Genomic DNA, 20,957 nt, shown 5'->3' with positions numbered 1-20,957 from the left:
GGGAGGGGGGCCAATGATTGCCACCAACGATTTATTACAATAGAGGGAGGAAGGGGGGGGGGGGGGCGCACACTGTGCCACCAACGAATTATTACAATAGAGGGAGGAAGGGGGGGGAGGAAGGGGGGGGGGGGGGGGGGGGGGGGGGCACACTGTGCCACCAACGAATTATTACAATAGAGGGAGGAAGGGGGGGGGGGGCGGGGGGGGGCACACTGTGCCACCAACGAATTATTACAATAGAGGGAGGAAGGGGGGGCGCACACTGTGCCACCAACGATTTATTACAATGGAGGAAGGGGGGGGGGGGCCGCACTGGCCACCAATGATATTCAAACTGGGGAGGGGGGGGGGGGGGGTCTGCCCCCTGCTGCCTGGCAGCCCTGATCTCTTACAGGGGGATATGATAGTACAATTAACCCCTTCAGGTGCGGCACCTGAGGGGTTAATTGTGCTGATCACGGCCCCCTGTAAGAGATCGGATGCTGCTAGGCAGCAGGGGGCAGTCATGTACACAGTTTGTAGTATATTCTAACTAGAAGCGTCCCCATCACCATGGGAACGCCTCTGTGTTAGAATATACTGTCGGAAATGAGGTTTCACCATCTAACTCATATCCGACAGTATATTCTAACATAGAGGCGTTCCCATGGTGATGGGGACGCTTCAAGTTAAAATATACCATCGGATTGGAGAAAACTCCGATCTGATGGTATAAAAGGGACTCCGGACTTTACATTGAAAGTCAATGGGGACGGATCCGTTTGAAATGGCACCATATTGTGTCAACGTCAAACGGATCCGTCCCCATTGACTTGCATTGTAATTCAGGACGGATCCGTTTGGCTCCGCACGGCCAGGCGGACACCAAAATGACTTTTTTTTCATGTCCGTGGATCCGCCAAAAATCAAGGAAGACCCACGGACGAAAAAACGGTCACGGATCACGGACCTACGGACCCTGTTTTTGCGGACCGTGAAAAAAAACGTTCGTGTGCATGAGGCCTAACACAGTATATAGTATAACACCCCATCCCCATACAGTATGTAGTATAACACCCCCAACCCTACACAGAAGATAGTATAAAACACCCAGCCTAACACAGTATATAGTATAACACCCCATCCCCATACAGTATGTAGTATAACACCCCCAGCCCTACACAGAAGATAGTATAAAACACCCAGCCTAACACAGTATATAGTATAACACCCCATCCCCATACCGTATATAGTATAACACCCCCGCCCTACACAGAATATAGTATAAAACACCCAGCCTCACACAGTATATAGTATAACACCCCATCCCCATACAGTATGTAGTATAACACCCCCAACCCTACACAGAAGATATTATAAAACACCCAGCCTAACACAGTATATAGTATAACACCCCATCCCCATACCGTATATAGTATAACACCCCCGCCCTACACAGAATATAGTATAAAACACCCAGCCTAACACAGTATATAGTATAACACCCCATCCCCATACCGTATATAGTATAACACCCCCGCCCTACACAGAATATAGTATAAAACACCCAGCCTAACACAGTATATAGTATAACACCCCATCCCCATACCGTATATAGTATAACACCCCCGCCCTACACAGAATATAGTATAAAACACCCAGCCTAACACAGTATATAGTATAACACCCCATCCCCATACAGTATGTAGTATAACACCCCCAACCCTACACAGAAGATATTATAAAACACCCAGCCTAACACAGTATATAGTATAACACCCCATCCCCATACAGTATGTAGTATAACACCCCCAACCCTACACAGAAGATAGTATAAAACACCCAGCCTAACACAGTATATAGTATAACACCCCATCCCCATACAGTATGTAGTATAACACCCCCAGCCCTACACAGAAGATAGTATAAAACACCCAGCCTAACACAGTATATAGTATAACACCCCATCCCCATACCGTATATAGTATAACAACCTACAGTGTGCAGTATATAGTTTAATACCCCACAATATGCAGTATGTAGTACCCCACAGTATGCAGTGTATAGTAGCACACTCTCTGTCACCTTCTTCTCGTGTAATTTCCACACAAAATGACAGCAAACTTCTCCTGCAGCAAAATTCCTCCTGGATGCTTGTAGGAGAAAAGACCTGAGATTACGTAATTGCTATGTAACCAGTAACATCCATGAGTTATTGGTCACATAGTGATGATGTCTTCACTGGCCCTTTCTCTGATGAGCATCCATCCCCGCAAATCAAATTAACCAGCAGTGGTCCATCCTTTCTGTTCACATTCAGTGGAAATGGGCAGACAGCCTAGACCCTGAGGCTCCTATTCTCCACCCTCCCTTCTCAGGAATTGCAGGACTGTCTCCTTCCTTGTTATGGGCATTTTGGGCAGAAAAGGACCTCACAGAGTTGTCGGGCCTGAGGATACTGCCTCAAATGTTACTATTATGATCCTTCATTGATCTTTAACCCCTTAGCAACATTATTTGTACATGTACAGTGGATATCATGCTTTAATGATGGGACCTGCTCAGGAACTGAGCGGGAGTCATAGCTGGTAGGTACAGCAGACACCTGCTAGCAGTGCCAGGGATTGGAGACAGCACCGATCATGGACTTTTTATCCTTCAGATGCCATGGTCATTTGTGACCATGTCACCTGAGCAGTCATTTGCAGGGAAGGGGCTTGCCAATAACCAAATGTCCCCTTCCCTCGATGCAAAGTTTTGTGAAGTCTTTCAAGCATGTAATGTCAAAGTTCATATTAAGGGCTTAACCACTTAAGGACCACAGGTTTATACCCCCCTAAAGACCAGGCCCTTTTTTACAAATCGGCACTACACTACTTTCACCGTTTATTGCTCGGTCATGCAACTTACCACCCAAATGAATTTTACCTCCTTTTCTTCTCACTAATAGAGCTTTCATTTGGTGGTATTTCATTGCTGCTGACATTTTTACTTTTTTTGTTATTAATCGAAATTTAACGATTTTTTTGCAAAAAAATGACATTTTTCACTTTCAGTTGTAAAATTTTGCAAAAAAAACGAGATCCATATAGAAATTTTGCTCTAAATTTATAGTTCTACATGTCTTTGATAAAAAAAAAATGTTTGGGTAAAAAAAAAATGGTTTGGGTAAAAGTTATAGCGTTTACAAACTATGGTACAAAAATGTGAATTTCCGCTTTTTGAAGCAGCTCTGACTTTCTGAGCACCTGTCACGTTTCCTGAGGTTCTACAATGGCCAGACAGTACAAACACCCCACAAATGACCCCATTTCGGAAAGTACACACCCTAAGGTATTCGCTGATGGGCATAGTGAGTTCATAGAACTTTTTATTTTTTGTCACAAGTTAGTGGAAAATGATGATTTTTTTTTTTTTTTTTTTTTTTTCATACAAAGTCTCATATTCCACTAACTTGTGACAAAAAATAAAAACTTCCATGAACTCACTATGCCCATCAGCGAATACCTTGGGGTCTCTTCTTTCCAAAATGGGGTCACTTGTGGGGTAGTTATACTGCCCTGGCATTCTAGGGGCCCGAATGTGTGGTAAGGAATTTGAAATCAAATTCTGCAAAAAATGACCAGTGAAATCCGAAAGGTGCTCTTTGGAATATGGGCCCCTTTGCCCACCTAGGCTGCAAAAACGTGTCACACATCTGGTATCTCTGTATTCAGGAGAAGTTGGGGAATGTGTTTTGGGGTGTCTTTTTACATATACCCATGCTGGGTGAGATAAATATCTTGGTCAAATGCCAACTTTGTATAAAAAAATGGGAAAAGTTGTCTTTTGCCAAGATATTTCTCTCACCCAGCATGGGTATATGTAAAATGACACCCCAAAACACATTCCCCACCTTCTCCTGAGTACGGCAATACCAGATGTGTGACACTTTTTTGCAGCCTAGGTGGGCAAAGGGGCCCATATTCGAAAGAGCACCTTTCGGATTTCACAGGTCATTTTTTACAGAATTTGATTTCAAACTCCTTACCACACATTCGGGCCCCTAGAATGCCAGGGCAGTATAACTACCCCACAAGTGACCCCATTTTGGAAAGAAGACACCCCAAGGTATTCCGTGAGGGGCATGGCAAGTTCCTAGAATTTTTTATTTTTTGTCACAAGTTAGTGGAAAATGATGATTTTTTTTTTTTTTTTTTTTTTCATACAAAGTCTCATATTCCACTAACTTGTGACAAAAAATAAAAACTTCCATGAACTCACTATGCCCATCAGCGAATACCTTGGGGTCTCTTCTTTCCAAAATGGGGTCACTTGTGGGGTAGTTATACTGCCCTGGCATTCTAGGGGCCCGAATGTGTGGTAAGGAATTTGAAATCAAATTCTGCAAAAAATGACCAGTGAAATCCGAAAGGTGCTCTTTGGAATATGGGCCCCTTTGCCCACCTAGGCTGCAAAAACGTGTCACACATCTGGTATCTCCGTATTCAGGAGAAGTTGGGGAATGTGTTTTGGGGTGTCTTTTTACATATACCCATGCTGGGTGAGATAAATATCTTGGTCAAATGCCAACTTTGTATAAAAAAATGGGAAAAGTTGTCTTTTGCCAAGATATTTCTCTCACCCAGCATGGGTATATGTAAAATGACACCCCAAAACACATTCCCCACCTTCTCCTGAGTACGGGGATACCAGATGTGTGACACGTTTTTGCAGCCTAGGTGGGCAAAGGGGCCCATATTCCAAAGAGCACCTTTCGGATTTCACAGGTCATTTTTTACAGAATTTGATTTCAAACTCCTTACCACACATTTGGGCCCCTAGAATGCCAGGGCAGTATAACTACCCCACAAGTGACCCCATTTTGGAAAGAAGAGACCCCAAGGTATTCGCTGATGGGCATAGTGAGTTCATGGAAGTTTTTATTTTTTGTCACAAGTTAGTGGAATATGAGACTTTGTATGAAAAAAAAAAAAAAAAAAAAAGCAGCATTTTCCACTAACTTGTGACAAAAAATAAAAAATTCTAGGAACTCGCCATGCCCCTCACGGAATACCTTGGGGTGTCTTCTTTCCAAAATGGGGTCACTTGTTGGGTAGTTATACTGCCCTGGCATTTTCCAGGGGCCCTAATGTGTGGTAAGTAGGTAAATGATCTGTGAAATCCTAAAGGTGCTCTTTGGAATGTGGGCCCCTTTGCCCACCTAGGCTGCAAAAAAGTGTCACACATGTGGTATCGCCGTATTCAGGAGAAGTTGGGGAATGTGTTTTGGGGTGTCATTTTACATATACCCATGCTGGGTGAGAGAAATATCTTGGCAAAAGACAACTTTTCCCATTTTTTTATACAAAGTTGGCATTTGACCAAGATATTTCTCTCACCCAGCATGGGTATATGTAAAATGACACCCCAAAACACATTCCCCAACTTCTCCTGAGTACGGCGATACCAGATGTGTGACACTTTTTTGCAGCCTAGATGCGCAAAGGTGCCCAAATTCCTTTTAGGAGGGCATTTTTAGACATTTGGATACCAGACTTCTTCTCACACTTTGGGGCCCCTAGAATGCCAGGGCAGTATAAATACCCCACATGTGACCCCATTTTGGAAAGAAGACACCCCAAGGTATTCAATGAGGGGCATGGCGAGTTCATAGAAAAAAAATTTTTTTGGCACAAGTTAGCGGAAATTGATATTTTTAATTTTTTTCTCACAAAGTCTCCCGTTCCGCTAACTTGGGACAAAAATTTCAATCTTTCATGGACTCAATATGCCCCTCACGGAATACCTGGGGGTGTCTTCTTTCCGAAATGGGGTCACATGTGGGGTATTTATACTGCCCTGGCATTCTAGGGGCCCTAAAGCGTGAGAAGAAGTCTGGAATATAAATGTCTAAAAAATTTTACGCATTTGGTTTCCGTGAGGGGTGTGGTGAGTTCATGTGAGATTTTATTTTTTGACACAAGTTAGTGGAATATGAGACTTTGTAAGAAAAAAAAAAAAATAATTCCGCTAACTTGGGCCAAAAAAATGTCTGAATGGAGCCTTACAGAGGGGTGATCAATGACAGGGGGGTGATCAATGACAGGGGGGTGATCAATGACAGGGGGGGGGATCAATGACAGGGGGGTGATCAGGGAGTCTATATGGGGTGATCACCACAGTCATTGATCATGCCCCTGTAAGGCTTCATTCAGACGTCCGTATGCGTTTTGCGGATCCGATCCATCTATCAGTGGATCCGTAAAAATCATGCGGACGTCTGAATGGAGCTTTACAGGGGGGTAATCAATGACAGGGGGGTAATCAATGACAGGGGGGTGATCAGGGAGTCTATATGGGGTGATCACCACAGTCATTGATCACGCCCCTGTAAGGCTTCATTCAGACGTCCGGATGCGTTTTGCGGATCCGATCCATCTATCAGTGCATCCGTAAAAATCATGCGGACATCTGAATGGAGCTTTACAGGGGGGTAATCAATGACAGGGGGGTGATCAGGGAGTCTATATGGGGTGATCACCACAGTCATTGATCATGCCCCTGTAAGGCTTCATTCAGACGTCCGGATGCGTTTTGCGGATCCGATCCATCTATCAGCGGATCCGTAAAAATCATGCGGACGTCTGAATGGAGCTTTACAGGGGGGTAATCAATGACAGGGGGGTGATCAGGGAGTCTATATGGGGTGATCACCACAGTCATTGATCACGCGCCTGTAAGGCTTCATTCAGACGTCCGGATGCGTTTTGCGGATCCGATCCATCTATCAGTGGATCCGTAAAAATCATGCGGACGTCTGAATGGAGCTTTACAGGGGGGTAATCAATGACAGGGGGGTAATCAATGACAGGGGGGTGATCAGGGAGTCTATATGGGGTGATCACCACAGTCATTGATCACGCCCCTGTAAGGCTTCATTCAGACGTCCGGATGCGTTTTGCGGATCCGATCCATCTATCAGTGCATCCGTAAAAATCATGCGGACATCTGAATGGAGCTTTACAGGGGGGTAATCAATGACAGGGGGGTGATCACCACAGTCATTGATCATGCCCCTGTAAGGCTTCATTCAGACGTCCAGATGCGTTTTGCGGATCCGATCCATCTATCAGTGCATCCGTAAAAATCATGCGGACATCTGAATGGAGCTTTACAGGGGGGTAATCAATGACAAGGGGGTGATCAGGGAGTCTATATGGGGTGATCACCACAGTCATTGATCATGCCCCTGTAAGGCTTCATTCAGACGTCCGGATGCGTTTTGCGGATCGGATCCATCTATCAGTGCATCCGTAAAAATCATGCGGACATCTGAATGGAGCTTTACAGGGGGGTGATCAGGGAGTCTATATGGGGTGATCACCACAGTCATTGATCATGCCCCTGTAAGGCTTCATTCAGACGTCCGGATGCGTTTTGCGGATCGGATCCATCTATCAGTGCATCCGTAAAAATCATGCGGACGTCTGAATGGAGCTTTACAGGGGGGTAATCAATGACAGGGGTGTAATCAATGACAGGGGGGTGATCAGGGAGTCTATATGGGGTGATCACCACAGTCATTGATCACGCCCCTGTAAGGCTTCATTCAGACGTCCGGATGCGTTTTGCGGATCGGATCCATCTATCAGTGGATCCGTAAAAATCATGCGGACGTCTGAATGGAGCTTTACAGGGGGTTGATCAATGACAGGGGGGTAATCAATGACAGGGGGGTGATCAGGGAGTCTATATGGGGTGATCAGGGGCTAATAAGGGGTTAATAAGTGACGGGGGGGGGGGTGTAGTGTAGTGTAGTGGTGCTTGGTGCTACTTTACTGAGCTACCTGTGTCCTCTGGTGGTCGATCCAAACAAAGGGGACCACCAGAGGACCAGGTAGCAGGTATATTAGACGCTGTTATCAAAACAGCGTCTAATATACCTGTTAGGGGTTAAAAAAAACACATCTCCAGCCTGCCAGCGAACGATCGCCGCTGGCAGGCTGGAGATCAACTCTCTTACCTTCCGTTCCTGTGAGCGCGCGCGCCTGTGTGCGCGCGTTCACAGGAAATCCCGGCTCACGCGAGATGACGCCTATTGGCGTTAGTGTGACCTGGGAGCGCCGCAGAAATGACGCCTTTCGGCGTTAGCGTGACGGTAAGTGGTTAATTAGAACACAATCATTTTACTATAGACTGCAATACTCATTGATTACAGTCTATGGTATAAGCTGTCTAACAATCGCATCTTTATGTTCCCTCGGTTGACTAAAAATAAATAAATAAGCAGAGAAAAATATCAATGGTATTGTTGTGTTCAAAAATTCCTGAACTCTTACAATATAAAACTATTTATCCTGTAAAGTGAATGTCATAACAGAAAAGAAATCAAAATGGACAATTTGCCATGTTTTGTTTAGGCCTCATGCCTGGTAAGTGACAGGTCTGTGCTATAAGCAATGCGCCGCACAGACCTTTCACTTATCAGTAGGAGGAGCGCCCGGCCGGTCACAGACAGCGAAGGTAAGTATAATGCTTCTAAAATTGCTAAGTAACCATGGCAACCAGGACTGCAGTAGCATCCTGGTTGCCATGGTTACCGATCGGAGTCCCAGCGATTAAACTGGGACTCTGATCGGAACTCTCTGCTGCCACCAATGATGGGGGGAGGGGGGGGATTTTAATTAGGAGGGGGAGGGAGGGGGGGCCCACTGGCCACCCATGAATGTACAGTAATACAGGGGAGGGGCCCAATGGCCACCAATGAATGTACAGTAATACAGGGGAGGGAGGGGGGCCGCACTGGCCACCAATGAATTTAAAACTGGGGAGGGAGGTGTAACGGTCACGTACACACACACAGGGGGGAGGGAAGTGACCACTGCGCTCCACCCTCACCCCTGGCCCTGCCTACTTGCCTCGCGAGTCCTAATGACAGGAGACAACTGGACGGCAATCCCTAGCTTGGAATAAGTGCAGGGATGACAGACAAACAACAGAACGTGAACGGACCGAGTCAATCTACAAAGTACAAATGGAGCAAGCAGAGAATAGTCAGGAGAAGCCGGGGTCATAAATACCAGGAGAGTCGTGAAGTGCACACGACCGTTTTTTTTTTGCGATCCGCAAAAACGGGGTCCGTAGGTCCGTGATCCGTGTCAGTTTTTTCTTCTGTGGGTCTTCCTTGATTTTTGGAGGATCCACGGACATGAGAAAAAAGTCGTTTTGGTGTCCGCCTGACCGTGCGGAGCCAAACGGATCCATCCTGACTTACGATGCAAGTCAATGGGGACGAACCATTCTGACTTTTTGATCACTTTTTACTTTCCTCCTCCAAAATAAATGAATAAAAAGTGATCAAAAAGTCAGAATGGTTCCAATAAAAACTACAGTTCAGCCCAAAAAAAACCCTCACATAGAAATATAAAAAGTTATTATTACTCAGTGAATGCTATAATTATGAAATCAATAAAACAATGGTGCAATTCTATTTCCTTCCAACTCCATCACATTAAGGGCCCATTCACACGACCGTATGAACGGATCTGCATCTGTTCCGCATTTTTGCGGATGGTATGCGGATCCATTCATTTCTATGGGCTCTGAAAAGATGCGGACAGCACACCGTGTGCTGTCCGCATCCGTAGTTCCGTTCCGCGGATCCGCAAAAATAAACTCACATGTCCTATAGTTGTCCGCATTAAACGTTCCGTAGCCCCATTCAAGTCTATGGTTCCGCAAAAATGCGGTTCATACGGAAGTGCAGAATCACGGAAGAACGGATCCGCATATTTGCGGATCCGCAAAACACATACGGTCGTCTGAATGAGGCCTAATAATGTTTTTCAGTTTCCCAATACATTCTATAGAATATTAAATGTTGCCATTAGAAAGTACAACTTATCCCACAAAAACACAAGCCCACATGTGGCTATGTGAATGCTACAGTAAAAAAAAAAAAAAAAAAGCTATGGCTCTTGGAAGGCATGGAGGAAAAGGAAATGGAAAAATAAAAATTGTTCACAGCACCAAGGGGATACGTCTAACATTTTAGTCTTGAAATATTACTTCGAGGACCACATCACCCCTTTATTGGAGTAAGATTACAACAATCTTTGCAACTTTGTTTTGGGAGTAGATCAGCTTGACGGGCTGTTTGCACAAATAATCCTAAAAAATCTCAAAAAACTATTTTGCTACTTTTTGAAGCCAGAATTCTGGCATACAGGGCTTGATAAATTCCCCCATTGTACTGAGACTTGAAAAAAAAGATGTATGTCCATTAAGGTGAAGAGGAGAAACTGCCATGGGGAAAAATGTGCACAAAGGATGTACAACTCCATAGTGCTGTAAATACCTCTGTATATATGAAGTCCTACTGAGCATGCCAATAGGAATTTAGGGGGTCATTTATCAAACTGGTGTAAAGTAGAACTGGTTTAGTTGTCCATAGCAACCAATCAGATTCCACCTTTCATTTTTGACAGTTCCTTTGGAAAATGAAAGGAGGAATCTGATTGGTTGCTATGGGAAACTAAGCCAGTTCTACTTTACACCGGTTTGATAAATTCCCCCTTAGTTTACATTTGTATAGAGGAGAAAAAACCTCCACAAGTCCCTGTATGAAATCAGAGGCATGTGGAGGCACAGTAGAGACCCCATATACCTCTACGAAAGCCCTGATAAGGTCCAGATGTATGAGACCTTATACAGCATGGGCTGATTTGTGAGAAACAAAAATGCTGACCCAATCTGGCAATCACCCTGGATCAATTTTCATGCTCCATCAGATCTTATACTACTGAGAATATCTCCCTAATATGGTTCTGTTCAGAAGCATTGTAAGATAGCCCACAAAAGACTTGCAACTCCTAAGAACAGAACCATAGACACACCATGTGCCTCCATATAGGATCCAGTCATGCAGCTCCACTGTGTATATGACGACTAATGGTACTACACAATGAACTCATTATTTAAAGGAATTTTTCGAGATTGTAATACTGATGACCTATCCAGAGGTAATTACAGCACTAAAGAGTACCAAGGAGTTGTACATCCTTTGTGCACACAGGGTGTTGTTGCTTCCCTCTGTATCAAGAAGGGTAAGCTGTGATAAGTGTTTTTACCCATGCCAGTTTCTCCACTCTGGATAGGTTACCAGTATCTGATTGGTGGGGGTCTGACAGCCAGGCCCCTTCTGGTCAGCTGTTCAAGAAGGCAGCATTACTCGCAGTAGCGCCACGGCCTTCTCACTGCTTTCCCTAGGCCAGTGATGACACATTCATCGGTCACGTGGCCTAGACGCAGCTCAGCCCCATTGAAGTGAAGGGGGCTGAGCATGATACCAAGCACAGCCGTTATATAATGTATGGAGCTGTGCTCAGGGCCGGACTGGCCTACCGGGATACCGGGAAATTTCCCGGTGGGCCGCCGGCCCTGGGGCCGCTTTAAGATGTGCCTGCACTTTTTCTGCGGCCGGCCGAATCCGAAAGCTAGCCTCAGTCTGATGTAGTTAGTGGTGGCCGCACTGGCAGGTGGGTGGAGCTGAGCAGGCCGGCCGGCCTCCGTGGGAGCGGCACTGCTCCCTCCGACCACCTGGTGTCGCTGTGAGCGGCAGCCCGTGATCCTGAGGATCTGGCTGTCCTGTGTGTGGCCGCCCCTCTCTTCCTGCAAGTGGCCTCAGGCTCCCGCCGCCTCACCAGATTCAAATATGCCGGGCCCAGGCCGCAGACCGGAAGCAGAGCCCGACCCCTGTGTATGCCGCCGTCACCGATGTAAACAGCCCTGGGGGTAAGAAGGGGCCAGGCTGTGCCCACATGTGACTGTGCAGTCTGTCAGGGTTATGTAGTGTATATTATTTACATACAGTCTTATAAATTATAAGACTGTATGTACACTAATATACACTACATAACCCTGACAGCATGCACAGTCAATACATGTGCAGTATAGCTTATAATGCACAGTATAGCTTTCTGTGACATGTATTGGATGCCAGGGCTGTGCCCACATGTGACTGTGCATGCTGTCAGGGTTATGTAGTGTATACGATTAGTTTACATACAGTCTCCAGTTTACAGGAATCTCCAGGAGTGACATCGGCTGGGCAGATCAGCTTCTAGGATCTGGGCTCCATGGGCCCTCTGTGGCCCTCACATGCTTCTTTATGCATCACAGCAAGGAGATTGGGGCAGTTGACAGCAGGGCTCTGGCTGGTGGTAGCACTTTGTGAAAGGTTGTCACACAGGTTGTCAGGGGCTGGATGTGCAGAACATCTTGGTGTGTAACCTGGTGTCACTGTGCTGTACCAAGGATCTGCTGGGCATGGTGCCTCCACAGAGGGCAGGGAATCAGATGGACTGAGGAGGGCTTGTACTTTGGAGAAGAATATGTGGCTTCATGTGACAGAGCAGATGAATCGCACAGAAGAGTGTGTGGATGAGGATACGTTGTGTCTCCAGGAGCTCTGCCCCTGACATCTCCAAGTGACAGACACTGCTGGACCCCCCTGGCACCCTGCACACATTATAAATGCACAGTATAGCTTTCCCTGATATGTATTGGATGCCAGGGCCATGCCCACATGTGGCAAGTGGCGGTGCATTATACACAGCAGCACGGTGTCCGGTACTCACACAAAGACGTGGTAGACAAATGCCCAGCCCCGGGGTCTCTCCAGCACGTTGCACAGGTAGTTATGCAGCCTCCGGTACTTCACGTTCCTCCGGCAGCTCTGGCTGCTGTTGTACGACAGTGGCTTCCCCAATTAGCTCATGCAAGCTCCCTGCTTCCCCCGGCGGCTCTCCTGCAAGCCCCCTCCCGGTCCCACACCGCTGCCCCTGCCAGTGTCACTGGTGCCCAGGAGAAGCAGCCCGTCCTTTCTACTGGAGTTCAACAGCACCCTGTTGCCCCGACCCGTAGTAACGGTCCCTGCCCGTGCCTTTACCTCCAGAGCTGCTTTTTATCCAGAGCCTCCCACATCACCTCCACTATGGTTGCGGGACATGGCATCACCGGCGTGGGCACAGAGGGCTCCGGGTGCATGCACAGAGCAGACCTGGGGACAGGGTGGCAGCGCTTCCTGGCTTCAGACTGTCAGATCTGATCACAAGTTGGCACCAGCCATACATACAGGAAGGCTCTGTGTGCAGGGTGCCAGGGGGGTCCAGCAGTGTCTATCACTTGGAGATGTCAGGGGCAGAGCTCCTGGAGACACGACGTATCCTCATCCACACACTCTTCTGTGCGATTCATCTGCTCTGTCACATGAAGCCACATATTCTTCTCCAAAGTACAAGCCCTCCTCAGTCCATCTGATTCCCTGACCTCTGTGGAGGCACCATGCCCAGCAGATCCTTGGTACAGCACAGTGACACCAGGTTACACACCAAGATGTTCTCCACTCCCAGCCCCTGACAACCTGTGTGACAACCTTTCACAAAGTGCTACCTCCAGCCAGAGCCCTGCTGTCAACTGCCCCAATCATCTCCTTGCTGTGATGCATAAAGAAGCATGTGAGGGCTACAGAGGGCCCATGGAGCCCATATCCTAGAAGCTGATCTGCCCAGCCAATGCCACTCCTGGAGAGTCCCTTGCTGCTCTCTGTACAGGAGGGGACAGTGATCCCACAGCTCTCTGCATCAAGCAGGCTGCTCAGCCTCCACACAGGCAGCTCCCAGCAGTCTACTGTGCCTTCATACATAGAGGCCTGGAGGTCACTTCCAGGCAGCTGAAACTCTATGCATGGTGGTCAGAGTGGCTGTGAGAAGCTTGGAGCCCACCACCTCCAGGCAGCTGCACATCAACAACTTTTCCAGGAGAATCCAGCAACTCTGTGACAGCAGGAAGGGGTTGCCAGTCACTCACTTGTCCCTGTGCAGCCTGCAGCTCCAGTCCTTCTCCTGGTGCTGATGCTGACATACATTCAAGGGGGACAGAAGGGGAAGGGGGGTAAGGAAGAGGGGGAAGGTCAGGTACTTACAGGAGGACTATATCTGAGTATAAATTAAAGGGGTTGTTCGGGTTCATGCTCCGATGCTCTCCTTTGACCTGCGCTAAATCGCGCAGGGCAAAGGCATTTTTTGAAGATCTGGTGATGTACTGGGGCTCTCCATGGGGCTGCCAGGAAGCCCAGTGACGTCACCGTCACTGATGGCCGGGATTTAGCGCTGCCCTAGCCAGTAAAACGGTAATATGAACAATGGGGGTTCTACAAAAGAGCTATTGTGGGGCAAAGTTCATATTCGTGTTTACACACGTGTTTTAAAATGAATGCTTTCCCCTTTTATAAACAAGTAAATAATGACGCAACGCTGTGGGGCTGGTGTGCAACTTTTTCCAGTGCTGGTTTTTATCCCCAGTCCTGCCCTGGCTGTGCTTGGTAAGCTGCAAGAAGGCAGCGGTGCTCACAGGATCGCCAATGCCTTCTCAAACAGCTGATCAGTGGGGTTCCCGGGTGTCAAACCCTCAATGATCAGATACTGATGACCTATGCAGATGATAGGTCATCAGTATTAAAATCTTGGAAGCAGCACTATTAAAGAAAAATCTCAAAGTGTGGATGCTAAGCTTCAGAAGGTCGACCATTAAAGCTGGCCATACACATTAGATAAAAGTTGATGATGGCTGAGCACCATAGAGCATAGACATGACCTACACACTATAGTCCATATTGGCCATTATAGTTGTTCAAACTGCCCATACACGTTTAATAAAATCAGGCAATGGATAAAAGATCTTTCTTGGAACGTTCGTTCAAAGAAAGATCTTTAGCTCATGAGCAATCTTTCTTTGAATGAAAGATCATTCATCTTGCTATTGGATGAAAATATTAAACATGGCTGACTTCTTTTAAAACAATAATGGTCTGTCATCTGTTAGCTGAAACGATTGTTTGTTGTTAAATTTCAACAAACACTCATTTTAATGTGTATGGCCACCTTAAGCCTCCAGTACAAGAGACTTTAGCCAGAAAAAAAGCAACAGTATAATCTGCTTTTATTGTATTTCATATAGCTTGTAGATTGGCCTGTCATATGGAATTGTAAATGTATGTTATTTTTGCCTGTTTTATATACATATTTTATATACATCATTGAAAAATATGTTGGCACTATATAGATATTCTGTACATACCACAGGAAATTATCTGAATCCTTTGTATGAAGTAGTTTTACTATGCTTGAGTGAAGATCATATCATTTTAATCTGTTTAATCGGGTGTGTGGCTGAAATAAGCTTCATTCAATGAATTCAGTCTGTTGCGAAGATTAAATAACAAGCTACTTTTTCATCATAGCTTTCCGCTGCCCTGTCTTTAGGGATACTTGTTAAAACTAAGACCAATCGGGGAAAAAAAATATTTTGTGCATTCATATTTACAGCTTTGACTACACACAACTTTACCATATTATGTATGTTATTCTGGGTTTATATAACTTAATTTATACCTGATTATAATTGAGATTGTGAGAAAATTTTCGTCTACCCTAGTAGACTTCTTGTGTGTTACCTATAAAGAACACAGCAGCAAACCTGAAGTGGATGATAATGTATGTGTCACTATCACAGGTATCTGCTTAAGGCCTCTTTCACACCTCTATGTCCTTGATGGCATCCGTGATGAGATGGTCAGTGGTTCTTCCATGAAGATGAACATTAAAAATTCATGTTTGGTTCCCGTGTCTATTTTGTGCCCTCCATGTGTCCTTTATATTCCATGGTTACTGCTAGGCTGAAAACCCCAGACCAATCCATGTTGTCCCTGTGGTTTTCACGGACCCATAGACTATAATGTATGTGAGGGATCCATACCCACCTACAAAAATAGAGCATGTCACAATGGACCCATGGTCCGTGGAAAGCCCCTGATCATAGACTGATGTACACCGTCTGTTATAAAAAGTTTACACCAGTCTCTGAGACACGCACAATAGGCTGATATTTTTGGTCTTCTGAAGCTCACTTTTCAGCTTTATGTATAGACTGGGACAAAGCAAGCAGAGTCATTAGGTATAAATGCACCAATTAGATGGGATTCAAGTATGACAGGGCTACTTTTTCTGCTGGAAAATGGATGGGTGGGAGAGGAATATCTCTTTCTAGAGACTGTATTAATCTATGAACCTATGAACTGTCCATTAATTTCATTCATTGCTGTTGTCAAAAAGCGTTTAAATACTGCTGAACTGTTTACCCAGACAATACAGAAACGGTGTGGCATCCAACATGGCGACTCCAGGAAAGTTTGTAAAAAGAGAAAAACTGCAAAATGTTTAAAAAAATAACATATCCATGGATGTTCTACAGGCAAATCTAATAAATAGAGCCAAAACCAAATATATTTCCCTTAAAGAAAAATGAACAAAAAATACTGTTACTAGAGTTCAATTAAACTTTTTGTTTCATTTGGCTTTCGCAACTGGTATGTATATGTGTATGTATATATATATATATATATATATACTGTATATATATATAGGCAAAGCAGGAAATAAAGTACTTTTATTCTGGCATTCCTGTTTTAGAAAATGTGTGAAATTACCCTGACCCTTATGTGTGTCCTCTGTCATCTCTAACTGTATGTAATATAGTTTAGCTCACTATGTAGCAAACTCTAACTCTAAGGTAGGGAGGCAACATGGGAGGTTCATGACTGGCGTGGATACTGTTCCTAATTGGTATGCATACTGTCTGTAACTGGCATGGACAGTGTCCCTAATTACCATCTACACTAATTAGGGAACCTATCCATGCTAATTAGGGACACTTTTTATGCAAATTTGGGACATTATCCATGCTAATTAGGCATACTAACTGTGCCTATTAGGGACAATAGCCATGCATATTAGGGACATTATCAATGGCCCCTGCCTACCTTAGGGTTAGGGCTTGTTGTGTGCAGAAATAACATTTATTACACCCAATTAAAGTATGCTGAGCCAGTAAAACACACACTGAAGTATCAACTTTCTCATGTCTTGTTCAGTATATATTTAGTTAGTTTGGGTTCCACAAGAATTTATTTAGTTTCTGTCTCCAAATACCAGTTTAACTGTACGTGTAATAAAGTCTCAAAAGTGCCAAAGAAATGTGTTTTTTTTTTATAAAAAAAAAATCAATATAAATTTGGGCTTTATGGTTTTCAGTTTGGAAGTAACATGCTGCTAATCATAAAGCTAGGTAAATTTAGGTATATGGGGGTCATTTATTATTATTAGAAATAGGCCTATATTAGGTGTATTTCTAGTGCAGATTAACCATTAACTAACTGTCTTTTCCCGCTCAAGTCTAAAAAAGTCGACGTGGTGTGGGCGGGGAAGGGGGCGGGCCTGTCTCATTCATTATTTTCTACACCTGTTTTAGGCATAGAAAATGGTCTAAATGTAAGACGGTTAGGAAGCTTGCTTACATTTAGGCTAGGTCTACACGACGACATTTGTCGCGTGACATTTTATCGCACCAATGTCGCGCAACAATTTTTATGATTGTCTATAGTGTCGCAATGCGACATGATGCGACAGCGATGCAACAGTTGTAAAAAATCAATTTGAGATGTTTTTTTCTGCGACTCTTGCAGCATTTCATATGTCGCAGTGCGACACCATAGACTATCATTATAAAAATTGTTGTGCGACATTGGTGCGACAAAATGTCGCGCAACAAATGTTTCAGTGTAGTTGTGCCCTATCTGTCGCGCGACACATGTCGTGGGGTAGACCTAGCCTTAGACTGGTGCTAGATGCGCCAACGTTATGGAGAGGCTCGTGCCTCTTCATAATTTTGGCGTATCCACCGCCAGATATAAGGGTTGTTCTAGTTGCCGGTCTTAATAAATTACCCCCATAGTGTCACAATGAAATTACATTATTTCATACTTTGCCTAAAGCTTGGTAGACATTCTACAGAAGGCCTGGATTTCATACTTTGCCTGTGCACTAAATGACAAGCTGCAGAATGCTGCTTTAGCTTTACTTGCTAATAAATCAACTGAAAATCATTCCGAAAAGGAGATAAAAGAGCTGGAGAAGGAGCCACCAGGCAGCCAATCAGATGGTTTTGCTAGTGAATGGCATCCTGCAGCTTGCTATGTCATGTATATCTATGCCAGCTGCAAAAGCAAAATGAAGCAAAATGTTTAAACAAAACCAATTCCAAAAATGTTTTATCACACTATATGTGTAATGCAACAAAATTATCGATGTAAATGTGTCCATAGCCTTTTCTTAGCAAGTTATAATGGTGCACAAAAGTCCAATCAATGACCTGAAGATAGGTCTCAAATAAAGAGCCTGGAAATCCCATTTACTGCTCTGTATACGTAAGTGCAGAATAAAATAAAAATGTATCAGCCCTCCTAGCATAATGGTTAAATGCCTTTCTTAGGTATGTGTATGTTTACATACAGTTTATCATGTAGTCACTGATCGACAACAGAAGTCCAGCTCTGTATTTTGAACTGAAGCCAAATATGATGAGCCTGGCAATGCTTGAGCTGCAGTACTACTTTATGAAGCACAGTATGCCAATCTTTCACAACATGTTTGGTTCCTGGAGTACACGTGCAACTGATTTTCTGATGAAAACCCATTACAGCTGATAGCATTAAAACGTAAGGCTTAGTAGGTAATCGGAAGCAGGCATCTTTGGCTGTGTAAAGGGAAACATATGGATTTTATAGAACTACTTTGAAACATCTTTACCATGGAAAATAAATTATTGCTAATTATCCAGACTCATGCTAGCTTTTACTGACAGTCAGGTCACCAGTTTTAATTCACCAATGTCACTTTATTTTATTTCCAAAGATAATGTTGCAAAAGAAAACTAGCATCTGATATTATCCTTTCTTTCCTTCTTCTATAGTTACGACAAAGGACAGAGCTCGACCAAGAAATCCTCAGTGATTGCCTCACTATTCAGCCTCTTCAACCAACAACATCACCACAGGATCCTGCAGAAAATACGTTGGGAAGATCTCCTGGCCCCGTGCATGATGTATTTCCAGGTATCAGACAACAATAATCTTAAGATATTTAACTGATATATGAAGACTGGGTTGGGCAGCAAGGTGGCTCATTCGTTAGCATTGTCTTGGGGCACTGAGTTCATGGCTTTGAATATAGCCATGGACATCTGCTTAGAAATTGTGTGCTCTTTGTTGGCGTGGGATTCCTCCAAGTTCTCCAGCTTTTTCCTCCCACACTCCAAGCGCATACTAATAGGTTCATTGACTTCCTAAGAAAGTTAGATGTGGAAAGTGTCCCACTGGTGTCAGGGGATGGTGTGAATGGCTACAGTCTATTTACAGAACTTTGGAAAATGTTGGTGCTATATAACCAGCTGAAATAAATAGGTCCCAATGTATTCCTTCAGACATGTAATTTTTATTGCCCCACCTAAGACCATATTTGACACCATATTATTAAATCCTAATCAGAAATTTTTTCTATCAGGGTATGATGGTCAGAATCAGGGGCAGACTCTACCACCGTGAAGCAAACCAAGCAAATGCTTGATGCCCCAGGAATCAGAGGGTCTCCTACTGGTCACAAGTGGTTGGCTTAAAAAACTGACTAAGAAAGGGTCGACATACTGTATGTGCAGCCATCTCAGCTGCGCAAGCGCCCAGGGGAGAAGAAGGTCCCTTCCCAGGTGTAGAGCAATAGCAGAAGTGCCCCGTCTACAGTGGTGTACTGAGCAGAGACTAGTGGTTTGCAGAGCAGAACTTGCGGGTGCCTTCACAGATTGCTGAATTCTCCACAACAAAATCCACCCCATAATAATATCTCCCTCCCTAAGGGGATGAAAAGTTTCAATACCTGCATTCTGTTCTGCTGCGCAATTAAAATTCTGCAGCGGAACAGAATGCAAATAAAGTTTTGTAGCTGATTTCCTGTAGCTGAATGTCTACATTCATTTTAATGGAGGAATCCGCGAAATGATTTACACACATAAATTTGCAGCATAATCCGAAACAAAATGAAAAATCCACACCTGCAGATTTTTTCGCGGATAATTCTGCAACGTGTGAAGGCACCCAAACTGGGGGATGAGGCTCCCAAACATAAATTTGCTCGGCACCAAAGAAATGGCAAATCTGCCCCAGTCAGAATTTTCCTTTACCGTATATGAAATCTGTTGTTTCCAAAACTAGATAGCTACGTGTTGGAATTTCTGTCAGAGCTCTTGCAGTACCAGTTCTACAAGCAAAGTTCACCATAAATATGATAGCATATTTTGCTCATTGGGAGTGAGACAAAACATTTTTTGAGCATTCAATTTAATGAAAACAACTAATGAACTGAGTAATAGAGTAATGAGCGAGCACTCATACACTTGGCAACCAAATTGACATGTGCAGAAAATATTTATTATATCCCCATAAAATACAAGTAATAAAATTTATAAGAACAATTTAGCAATAATATACAACATTACAGTCACATATTGTGGTAGATATGATCAACACTATATTCATATGACTCAATAGTGTCGATAAATTCAATAATATATATCACACCAAGAAACTTCAAGTATATGCTGTTATTTGGGAAGAGGGGGTATTATCTTCTAGCGCTCTATCCCAATTTGGGAAACTGAATGTCACTGAAAATGTTGTAGGTGTATTCACTGGGAGCGCAATATGTTCATAAAGTGTCCACAGGAATCCTGATAATGTGAAAAGTCTCTTATAGCTGATCCTTTTAAGCTCGATATGAGCTTTGGATTGGAGAAAACTTTAAATCGATGTTTGGCTTACCGTCTAGCGTCTGCTGTCTCCCTATTGCTTCAATGGAGCTTTAAATATTTGCCGGCTTATTCAGTCGCTCCATACAGCAAGCTGGTTTGAATTTCGCGGGAGTTCCAAAGATCGCAGGAGTTGCCACTCTGTTCCGCAATTTCCTTTGGTGCAGCTTTCGACGATAAGAATAGTTAATCCTTTACTGTAGAGATTTTCTTCTGTATGGCCATACAGTATTATCGGAGGC

General features: G+C 44.3%; 1 protein-coding gene across 2 annotated transcripts in view; it reads left to right on the top strand.

Moving 5' to 3' along the window:
• The window catches only part of GLIS3 (GLIS family zinc finger 3), a 437,296-nt gene that overhangs the window by 313,668 nt on the left and 102,671 nt on the right, over nucleotides 1–20,957 (top strand). For both annotated transcript variants that reach the window (XM_040417126.1, XM_040417127.1), the window contains one exon: nucleotides 18,832–18,973. In XM_040417126.1, the coding sequence (XP_040273060.1) occupies nucleotides 18,832–18,973 (142 nt within the window). The remainder of the gene's footprint in view (nucleotides 1–18,831; nucleotides 18,974–20,957) is intronic.

This window comes from Bufo bufo, chromosome 2 (assembly GCF_905171765.1).
Source record: "Bufo bufo chromosome 2, aBufBuf1.1, whole genome shotgun sequence".
In the NCBI taxonomy this organism is placed as follows: Eukaryota; Metazoa; Chordata; class Amphibia; order Anura; family Bufonidae; genus Bufo; species Bufo bufo.
The sequence above is the reverse complement of the archived record's forward strand: the minus strand, read 5'-3'. Positions and strand labels throughout refer to the sequence as shown.